The sequence below is a fragment of the Leopardus geoffroyi genome, chromosome B3 (genome assembly GCF_018350155.1).
Source record: "Leopardus geoffroyi isolate Oge1 chromosome B3, O.geoffroyi_Oge1_pat1.0, whole genome shotgun sequence".
Classification (NCBI taxonomy): Eukaryota; Metazoa; Chordata; class Mammalia; order Carnivora; family Felidae; genus Leopardus; species Leopardus geoffroyi.
In genome coordinates, this window is record NC_059337.1 from 23,318,583 (window position 1) to 23,329,988 (window position 11,406).

Here is an 11,406-nt window from a genome sequence, read left to right on the forward strand (position 1 = left end):
CTGACTTTTTCTAGATTAAAATATAAATCTGGCCACCAGGTATTCAGGGGGACATCTGTCTTAGTGGTGACATTATATATTTCATGGGTTTCTAGGTTAGTAATTTCCCAGGTTAAAGTATAGGGTGTATGGGGGTTACTTGCAATGCTTATCAGTCCGTAGGAGGTGAGCAGGAGTACGCTAATGAGGGCTCCTCCGATCATTGTAGGTCCGGAGCTGCTGCAACAGTCCTGGTATGGGACACCCAGGCCTTTGGTCTTAGCCGGTTTTCGGGGTCAGGTTTTCGACGCAGAGTCAATTTTAAAGGATGGGTCTTACTCTGGTCAACCGTCCAGGCGGTGTTGGCTTCCGGCACGAAGTCTTTTTGAACCGCAAAGGTATCAGCTGGTCGGGCGTGGGTGTAATGGATCCAGGTAGCAATTCCGTCGACTTTGAGAGCAGTGGGTGTGGTTAGGATCACAATGTAGGGTCCCTTCCACCGTGGTTGGAGGGTCTCTTGCTGGTGTCTCCGCACGTATACCCAATCTCCGGGTCGGTAGTGATGCGGCTCGGGAGGGGGCCCGTTCTCATAAATGGCTCTCAATCTGGGCCAAACTTCCTGGTGGGTGTGCTGGAGTTCCCTCAGGGAAATAAGAAGTTCATGATCATCAAATTCAGTTAACACATTAGACTATAGGTTGGGAATTATAGGGGGGGCACTCCATACATGATTTCAAAAAAGGGGGTTAATCCACGTTTGTAAGGGGAATTCCGCACCCTGAACAGAGCGTAGGGGAGTAAGACTACCCAGTTAGTGCCAGTCTCCATGGTCAATTTGGTTAGGGTCTCTTTTAGGGTTCTATTCATTCTTTCTACCTGTCCTGAACTTTGGGGTCTATATGCACAATGTAGTTTCCAATCGGCCCCAATAAACTGTGCTATCCCTTGTATTACCTTTGAAATGAATGCTGGTCCGTTGTCTGATCCTATTAGGGTAGGGAATCCGTACCTGGGCATGATGTCTTCCAACATTTTCTTTGCTACTATCTGCGCAGTCTCATGCTTGGTGGGGAAGGCCTCTGTCCATCCTGAAAAGGTATCTATAAACACTAGCAGATATTTGTATCCATATTTTCCAGGCTTTACCTCGGTGAAGTCTACTTCCCAATAGGCTCCCGGCCTGGTTCCGCGAGTTCTTGAGCCAGGGTTTTTCCCGTGGTTGGTGGCGTTAGTTAGTTGGCAAGCTTTACAGCTAGTAACTATCTGTTCGATTTTTGTCCTAGAGTCTTTGATGGTGATCCTAGCATGTCTTATTAAATCTTGCATTTTTCTCGTGCCCATATGAGTGGCTCGGTGCATCTTGGATAAAACTTTATTTCCCATTTCCTCTGGGAGGATTATGCTACAGTCTGCTGCTCTCCACCATCCGTTAAGGCACTGAGTCATAGGCAATTTTTGGATCCAGTCTAGGTCTTTTTTAGTGTAGGTGGGACTTTCTGGTAAACTAGCTGGACCGGGGTCTGGTAGGGTGGTCATTAAAGCACAGTCCACCTGTAAGGCCACCTCTCGGGCCACCTGGTCAGCCAGATTATTTCCTCTGGCCACCGGTGTGATCGGTTTTTGGTGGCCTGGGCAATGTATTATGGCTAGTCGTTTAGGCAGCCAGAGTGCCTTTAAAAGAGCCAATATTTCTTCTTTGTTTTTGATGGTTTTCCCCTCTGCAGTTAACAGTCCCCTCTCTCTGTATATAGCTCCATGTATGTGGGCCGTAGCAAAAGCATATCTGCTATTGGTGTACACATTTAGTCTCTTATCTTTTCCCAAAGTCAGTGCCTTGGTTAAGGCCACAAGTTCAGCCCGTTGGGCAGAGGTGCCAGCTGGCAAAGGCTCTGCCCAAACAGTCTCAGTTTCAGTTGTGACTGCTGCCCCCGCGTACCTTTGACCCTGATGTATAAAGCTGCTGTCGTCAGTGAACCAGGTAACTTCGGCATCTGGCAGCGGATGGTCCTGTAAATCTTCCCGAACTCCATGAACCTGTGCCAATATCTCAGTGCAGTCATGGAGAGGGGTATCTAAGTCCGGGTCTGGTAACAGGGAGGCAGGGTTTAGTGTTCGGATGGGAGCATAAATGATTCCGAGGGGATTTAATAATAGTCCCTGGTAGTGAACCAGTCGGGCGTTACTAATCCATCGGTCAGGAGGTTGTTTGAGGACTCCCTCGATGGCATGAGGGGTTGTGATATGTAACTCTTGTCCCATAGTTAACTTATCAGCATCCTTTACCATTAGAGCTGTAGCAGCGATCATACGGAGGCAAAGGGGCCAGCCAGCCGCTACTGGGTCCAGTCTTTTCGAAAGATAGGCAACGGGCCTGGGCCATGGGCCAAGGAGTTGCGTCAGCACTGCTTTGGCTACCCCTTTATTTTCATCTATGAAGAGATGAAAGGGTTTGGAGATATCGGGGAGCCCTAAGGCTGGTGCCGACAACAGGGCGAGTTTAATTTGCTGGAAAGCCCGCTCAGTTTCCTCTGTCCACTCAAAGGGCGCCTGTTCTCGGGTGACCAAGTAAAGAGGCTTAGCCATCTCGGCGAACCGAGGTATCCACAGGCGGCAGAACCCGGCTGATCCCAGAAACTCTCTTACCTGCCTTCGGGTTGTGGGTCGGGGGATGCGGAGAACGGTTTCCTTCCGTGCATCAGTGAGCCATCGTTGGCCTTCCCTTAACAGATAGCCCAAGTAGGTTACCTCGGATCTGCAAATTTGGGCTTTCTTTGCTGAAGCCCGGTACCCCAGGGCACCAAGTGTCCGGAGGAGATTTTTGGTGCCTTGCAAGCAAGCTTCGGCAGTCTCAGCGGTGATTAAAAGATCATCAACGTACTGTAAGAGAGTCACTTCGGGGTTTTGATTCCGGTACTCACCCATATCCTCGTGGAGTGCCTCATCGAACAAGGTGGGTGAGTTTTTAAATCCTTGGGGGAGCCAGGTCCAGGTGAGTTGCCCATTTATGCCTCTCTCAGGGTCGGACCACTCGAAGACGAAGAGCTCCTGGCTTTTGGGGGCCAGAGGCAGGCTGAAAAAAGCATCTTTTAAATCAAGGACCGTATACCATTGTTTTTCTGGGCTGAGGGCACTTAGGAGGGTATAGGGGTTGGGTACTGTTGGGTGTATGTCCATGACTCGGCGGTTAACTTCTCTCAGGTCTTGTACCGGACGGTAGTCTGCACTGTTAGGTTTTCGTACGGGCAGCAGGGGGGTGTTCCAGGCTGAATGGCAGGGCCGCAAGATGCCTAAGTCTAGGAGGCGACGGATATGTGGTGTGATGCCATTTTTGGCCTCCATTGACATCGGGTATTGTCGGACCCGAACTGGATCTGCCCCCGGTTTCAGCTCTATAAATAGAGCTGGGCGATGTTTAGCCAACCCCATACCCCCGGTTTCAGCCCATGCTTCTGGAAACCGCTGGAGCCAGGGCTCTATGTTTTGACTTTGTGAGGGTGGCCCCTGATGGAGTCGATATTCATCTTCTAATCTCAGAGTAAGTATGGTAATGGGTTGGTTGTGAGGGCCAGTCACTTGGGGGCCCCCTGGCGTAAAATGAATCTGGGCCCCCATTTTAGTGAGTAAGTCTCTTCCTAATAAGGGGCACGGGCTGTCAGGGATGACTAGGAAGGAATGGGTGACCTTTCCATTTCCTAGGTCCACAGTTCTCTGGGTGGTCCAGGGATATTTTTTTATTCCAGTAGCCCCTTGGACCCAGGAAGATTTTTCAGAAATTTTTCCATGGGGTCTGATCAAGACCGAATGTTGTGCCCCTGTGTCAACTAAGAATTGAACTGGGTTCCCCTCCACTTGTAGCGTTACCCTAGGTTCGGGGAGGGGATCCGAACCCCGTCCCCCCTATTCTGCATCTTGAGTGAAGAGGGCAGGTGTAGTTTTTGGCTGCCACGGTTTTTGACCATGATGTGGCTTTTTCTTTTTAGGGCATTCTCGGGCCCAGTGGCCTTTTTCTTTGCAATAGGCGCATTGGTCCTTATCTAGGGGCTTGTGTTTATCCAGGGGCTTTTGGACAACAGTAGCCAGGACTTTGGTCATTTTCTCGGTGGCTTTAAGTTGCCTGTCCTCTGGAGTCTCTCTATTATTATAGACACGCTGGGCAATACGGAGTAAGTCCTGAATCTGTTTTCCCTCCTGGTCCTCTAGCTTCTGGAGTTTCTTTTTAATATCAGTGGCTGCTTGATTTACAAAGGCCATTACAACAGCAGCTTGATTTTCGGGGGCCTCGGGGTTCATGGGGGTATACTGTCTGAAGGTTTCCATTAATCTTTCTAAATAAGCGGCAGGGCTCTCTGTCTTACCTTGTATTATTGAATACACTTTTGCCAAATTAGTGGGCTTGCGTGCAGCAGCCCGGAGACCCGCCATTAGAGTCTGGCGATAAATGCGCAGCCGTCCCCTACCTTCTGCCGTGTTGTAGTCCCAGCCATCCTGTGGGGGTCGGGTCAAGGGAAAAGCTGCGTTAATGAGATCAAGGTTAGCAGTGGGTTGGCCGTCATCTCCAGGAACCACCTTTCTTGCTTCCAATTGAATTCGTTCTCGCTCCTCGGTGGTGAACAGGATTCGGAGGAGCTGCTGACAATCATCCCAGGTGGGTTGGTGAGTAAACATAACGCTGTCTAAGAGACTTATTAAATTTTTAGGGTTGTCAGAAAATCGGGCATTCTGGGTTTTCCAGTTATATAGGTCACTAGTAGAGAAGGGCCAGTATTGAAGTCGGGGATTCCCCGTATCATCGGGAGGCCCTATTTCCCGTAAGGGTAAAGCTACGGTGGAGTCAGGAAGGCGGAGTCCTGGCTCACGTGGGGCCCGCCTACGGGTATGTCCAGCCGGCCCTTGGACTTCGCCCCCACTAAGCATGGGCGCGGGTTGAGCCTCTCTATTCTCCAGTTCTCCTATGGGCTGGGCTATGGGAGGTTCTGCTGGCGCAGCAGGGATAAGGGCAGCTTGCGGAGTGCGAGGAGGAACCTGATAAGGGGGAGGGTCAAGGAAAGGTAAATCTTGGCTGTCGGGGAGAACAGGGGGTGCAGCTGGAGTTGGCGGCTTGGGAGGGTTGATGGATTTAGCCGCCAGGATTTGGCATGACTCTGCTATTAAGGAAGAGGCCATCCAAGGAGGAGGGTTTTCTACTAAATCTTGCCACACCAGAATATAGGGAATCTGATCCGAGTGACCTTCTTTCCCTGGTAGGAAAATTTTTGATTTTACTTTAAGGACCACAGGGAGGCAGAAGGTTCCCTCTGTAGGCCAATTAACCCCAAAGGTGGGCCATTCAGAGCGACAATAGGTAATCAACTTCCTTTTGTGAATGTCTAGGCTTAAGCTGTGTCCTCTAGCTTTTACGTCCCTGAAGTTGGCGAGAAGGAGGGAGAGAGGGGTGCTCTGCGTTTGGCCCATATTATAATTCTGAGGAAGAGGAGAGGAGAAGGGGGGGCGCCGCTGGCCAGGGGGCGGGAAGGAAAGTCGCAGGGAGCTGAGAAAGGAGGAGAGAGAAGCAAAGGATGGAATAATTAATTCTGATCAGCCGAGAAAACACTTAATTCCAATAAAACATCCGACCCATGAAAGAAAAACAAGAACTAACAAAAATCTTTCGCAGCGGTTCCAACTTTCTTGGCTAGCCCAACAGAAAGGGTTACGGAGGTAATTACAAGGACCCCGGGGTGACAATACATTTAGACTGACAAAGAAGCACTCTTTAAACTGACAAAGAAGCACTCTTTAGACTGACAAAGAAGCACTCGCGTACTCGCCCGTCCGCGTCCCTCGCGGGAACTTAGGTGCCTCTTAGCATGGGCGGGCAGGTATAAACCCCCTGCTCGGATCAAGAAGATTTTGACCGCCTTAAGCCGTATGAGGATCACCGCGGAAATCGGGTTAGAGCCCACTCGAATCCCGTAGCTTATGCTGTGGGACTACACATAGGGTAAGTCAGGCGCGTGCCCCTGACTCCCAACAATCATTCCATTCAACAGACAGACACACAGACATACATCACATCAAAATACCGGTAACAATTGGCATGCCTAGATGGTTTTTCTTCTCTTTTAGACGCCTAGAGATATTTTTTAGCACTCTGGAGTTTCATAAAGAAAATGAAAGTATTTAGTTCGCAGGCGCGTTGGGCGTAAGCAGCCCACAGAAAAGAATCCAGATGGGCCAAGGAGCCCCAGATGGACCGAACAGGTCCCCAGATGGACCGAACTGGTCCCCAGATGGGCCAAGGAGCCCCAGATGGACCGAACAGGTCCCCAGATGGGCCAAGTAGCCCCAGATGGGCCAAACAGGCCCCCAGATGTCAGTGGACGTCTCCAACTGACCCCGGCTGGGTGCCCTATAGCGCGTCCGCCAGGATCACACCAGCTTCCAGACAGAACCGGTTCTCCAGAGAAGAAGCACAGATCAGAGAGAAAAGGAAGAACGTTAGAGCCGGCTTACTTACCGATCGGAATCAGATACGACCCATTGATCAGAAGTCTGGTGGGCTCGGGGGAGGTCTCGGTGGAACCTCCAAATGTAATGCCCGAAGTTCCTAAACCTCCCACAAAAGACCACCAGAGTCGTGAGTCAAAGCCAAGCGGCAAGGGTCGTTTATTGCAGGTTCAAACCTGGTCCTCTGCGCACTCGTCGCCGGTGACGCAAGAGGCCCCGATCAGAGTTAGTATAGGGTTTTTATAGACAGGGACAAACAGCATAGGTGAGGTTTCAAATTATGAGGGGCCTGATTAGTCGATTTTAAAGTACGGACATTTGTGGTTTTCTGATTGGGCGTCCTTTGTCTGTCCTTTGGCGGGAAGGCTTTGTCCGTTACTTGTGGTGGGAGAAAAAAAAAAGGGGAAGGGGATAGGTGAGGAATGTGCTAAGCAAGCAGATTTACAGAAGCGAGAAATGCCGGTTAGTTTATGTACAACCACTCATTCCATTACATATCAGACTACATTTAGGAAGGTTTACAACCCATTCTACTACACAGCGGGTTACATTCAGGAAAGGTCTCACAATGCTCATAGCAAACAGCAAGCAAAACAGACTTCTCAGCAATTGTATTTCTTATCAAAAATCCATAATAAGCAGAAAAGAGAACCTAAGGTAGGGCTGTCATTCGGATTGTCATTAAACTAAGGTAGGGCTGTCATTCGGATTGTTCCTTTCAATGCGTCCGTGCAGGTAGGGGATTGAGCTTGAGTTAGCTTGAATAAAGGCTCTTTGCTTTTGCATAGGACTCGGCTCCCTGGTGGTCTTTGGGGATCACGAATTCTGGGCATAACACCTACTATTTTTGTATTATTATTGATGAGTTTCTTTATGTTTTTGATTAATTATTTTATACATTTGTGAGTTTCAAGTTGGAGGCATAAATATTTACAATTGTTAGACTTTCTTGTTGGGTAATCCCCTTATTATGATACAGTGTCTTTCTTCATCTCTTGTTACAGTCTTTGGTTTATAATCTAGTTTGTCTGATATAAAGTTTGCTACTCTGGCTTTATTTTTGACATTCATTTGCATGATATATGTTTTTCCATCACCTCATATTTATTTATTTATTTATTTATTTATTTATTTATTTATATGGAATTTATTGTCATATTGGTTTCCATACAACACCCAGTGCTCATCCCAACAGGTGACCTCCTCAATGCCCATCACCCACTTTCTCCTCCCTCCCACCCTCCATCAATCTTCAGTTTATTCTCAGTCTTTAAGAGTCTTATAGTTTGCCTCCCTCTCTAACTTTTTTTTCCCCTTCCCCTCCCCCATGGTCTTCTATCAAGTTTCTCAGGATCCACGTAAGAGTGAAAACATATAGTATCTGTCTTTCTCTGTATGACTTATTTCATTTAGCATAACACTCTCCAGTAATCATCACCTCACTTTTAATATGCAGGTGTCTTTAGCTCTAAAATGAGTCTTTTGTAGGCATGATAGAGATGGATCTTGTTTTTTTCTTTCCTTAATCCATTCTGACACCTTATGTCTTTTTATTGGAGCATTTAGTACATTTAAATTCAGAATAATTATTGATAGATGTGTATTTAGTGCTACTTTATTATTTTTGTTGTTGTTCTTTTCTTGGAGACTTTTTCTGCTCCTTTCTAGCCTTTGTTACTTTTATTCTTTCCTTCCTACTCAAAGAGTCCCCTTTAGTATTTCCTGCAAGTCTTGTTTAGTGATCACAAATTCCCTTATTTTTTGTTTGTTTAGGAAACTCTTTATCTCTCCTTCTATTCTGATTGATAGCCTTGATGGATAGAGTATTCTTAGCTGCATGTTTTTCCCATTCAGCATGTTAAATATATCATACCACTCCCTTCTGGCTTGCTAAGATTCTGTGGAGATATCTTCAACTAGTCTTATGGGTCTTCCCTTGTAAGTTAATGACTTCTTTTGTTTTGCTGCCTTTAGGATTTTTTTTTCTATTTTGCATATTTAAATACAATACGTTTTGGTGTTACCCTGCTTTTGTTGATTTTGATGGGAGTTCTCAGTGTCTCCTGGGTTTGGATGTCTGTTTCTTTCCCCAAATTAAGCAAGTATTCAGCTATTATTTCTTCAAATATGCCTTCTGTCCCTTTTTTTTTTTTTTTCTTTTTCTTCTGGGACTCCTATTATATGAATGTTAATTACATTTGATGGAGTCACTGAGTTCCCTAAGTCTACTTTCATGATCCATAATTCTTCTTTCTCTTTTGTTCAGCTTTATTATTTTAGATAATTTTCTCTTCTATATGACTTATTTGTTTCTCTGTTTCTTCTATCCCTGTGGCCATTAACTCCATTGTTTTTGAATTTCAGTTATTGCATTGTTCATTTCTGCCTGATGATTTTTTTTAACTCTTTATTCTCTGTGGTAGGGTCTCTCTGATGTCTTCCATGATTTTCTTAAGCCCAGCGAGTATCCTTATTATTTCTGTTTCAATTCTCAGGCATATTACTTATATCTGTTTTGATTAGATCTCTGGCTGTGACCTTTTCTTCTTTCTTTGGGGGTGAATTCCTTCACCTTTGCATTTTGTCTAGGTCTCTCTTTCTTCTATTTGTTAGAAAAGCCTGTTATATTTCCTACTCCTGAGAGTAATAGCTTTATGAATAGGTTGTATACTGTCCATGGCTTTGTGCTTCAGGGAGTGTCTGTGTTGTGTGATGCATGCACTCTGTTGCTGTTTTGGCCACTCTGTCCCTCAGGTGTGTCATATGTGGAGGCTCTTCTTGCTTGCACTGTGCAGTGTTTGGACTTTGGCAAGAATGTGGTAAGTCTTAACTAGGAGAACTCTGATCTGCTTGTTAAATGAGATATCATGGTATTTTCTCTAGAACTGAAGCCTTGCAGAACTCAATGGTCAGTAGATGTGTGTGTGGAGTTTCTGCTGGCCTTCAGAAGAAGGGGCCCATTGGTCTGGCCCTTAGGCACACCTGCCCATGAAAAACAGTACCAGCAGAGTACAGGGGGGCAGGACTTGGTGTAAACAGGTTAGGCAGCCAGTTTTGATACTGAATTTGGTTTAAGCAGAGTGGCAAGGGAGGGAAATGGGATGCAGCAAATGCAATCCTAAGGGGAAAATACACTAAAATCCAGGCCTATCTAAAGAAACAAAAATCCCACTTCTCCAAAGAAGACATCCAGAAGGCCAACTGACACATGAAAAAATGCTCAACATCACTCATCATCAGGTAAATACAAATCAAAACCACAATGAGATACCACCTGACACCTGTCAGAATGGCTAACATTAACAACTCATGCAACAACAGATGTTGGTGAGGATGCGGAGACAGAGGATCTCTTTTGCATCGTTGGTGGCAATGCAAGCTGGTGCAGCCACTCTGGAAAATAGTATGGAGGTTTCTCAAAGAACTAAAAATAGAACTACCCTATGACCCAGCAATTACACTACTAGGCATTTATCCAAGGGATACAGGTGTGCTGTTTCGAAGGGACATATGCACCTCCATGTTTATAGCAGCACTATCAACAATAGCCAAAGTATGGAAAGAACCCAAAAGTCCATTGATGGATGAATGGATAAAGAAAATGTGGTATATATATATATGTACAATATATATATATATATATATATATATATATATATATATACAATGGATTATTACTCAGCAATCAAAAAGAATGAAATCTTGCCATTTGCGACTACGTGGATGGAACTGGAGGGTATTATGCTAAGTGAAATTAGTCAGAGAAAGACAAATATCATATGACTTCACTCATATGAGGACTTTAAGAGACAAAACAGATGAACATAAGTGGAGGTTTCGGAAACAAAAATAAATAAAAACAGGGAGGGGGACAAAACAAAAGAAACTCATAAATATGGAGAACAAACTGAGGGTTGATGGAGGGGTTGTGGGAGGGGGGATGGGCTAAATGGGTAAGGGGGATTAAGGAATCTACTGAAATCATTGCTTCACTATATACTAATTTGGATGTAAATTTAAAAAAAAATAAAAAATAAGGTTAAATTATTAATAAAAAAAAGCTAGACCAAGAAAAAAAGAAAGAAAGAACCAAAGAAAGAAAGAAAGAAAGAGAAAAATCCCAAACACAAAACCTAACCTCACACCTAAATGAACTAGAAGCAGAACAGAAAATAAACCCCCAGGCTAGCAGAAGAAGAGAAATAATAAAGATTAGAGCAGTTATAAACAATATAGAATTAAAAAAAAATAACAGATCAATGAATCTAAGAGCTCATTTTTTAATAAAAAATAAACAAATTTGATAAACCCCTAGTCAGACTTCTCAGAGAGAGAGAGGACCAAAATAGATAAAATCATGAATGAAAAAGGACAGATCACAACCAACACCACAGAAATACAAAGAATTATTAGAGAATGCTATCATAAATTATATGCCAACAAACTGGAAAACCTGGAAGAAATGAACAAATTCCTCGACACCCACACATTACCAAAACTCACGTGGGAAAAAATTGAAAATTTGAATAGACCCATTACCACCTAAGAAATTGAATCAGTTACCAAAAATCTCCAAACAAATAAGAGTCCTGGGTCAGATGACTTCCCAGGGGAACTCTACCAGTCATTTAAAGCAGAATTAATACCTATCTTTCTCAAGCTGTTGCAAAAAATAGAAATGGAAGGAAGGCTTTTAGACTCATTCCTTGATTCCCAAACCAGACAGCAATCCCACAGAAGAGGACAATTATAGGCCAATACCCCTGATGAACATGGATGCAAAAATTCTCAACTAGATACTAGCAAATTGAATTCAATGGTATATTGAAAGAATTTTTCACCATGATCAAGTGGGATTCATTCCTGAGGTACAGGTTCAATATTTGCAAATCAATCAATGTGATATATCACATTAATTGAAGAAAGGATAAGAACCATATG

At 44.8% G+C, this 11,406-nt stretch overlaps 1 protein-coding gene across 1 annotated transcript; it reads right to left on the bottom strand.

The window, feature by feature from the left end:
- Positions 1-388: 388 nt before the first annotated feature.
- LOC123583610 lies at positions 389-5,430 on the bottom strand (the record flags this gene model as incomplete). The annotated part of the gene is given in 3 exon segments (XM_045450789.1): positions 389-627; positions 630-4,743; positions 5,062-5,430. Coding segments are annotated over 3 exon segments (4,722 nt in total), but the record flags the coding sequence as incomplete, so codon positions are not given.
- Between the last annotated feature and the right edge of the window lie 5,976 nt (positions 5,431-11,406).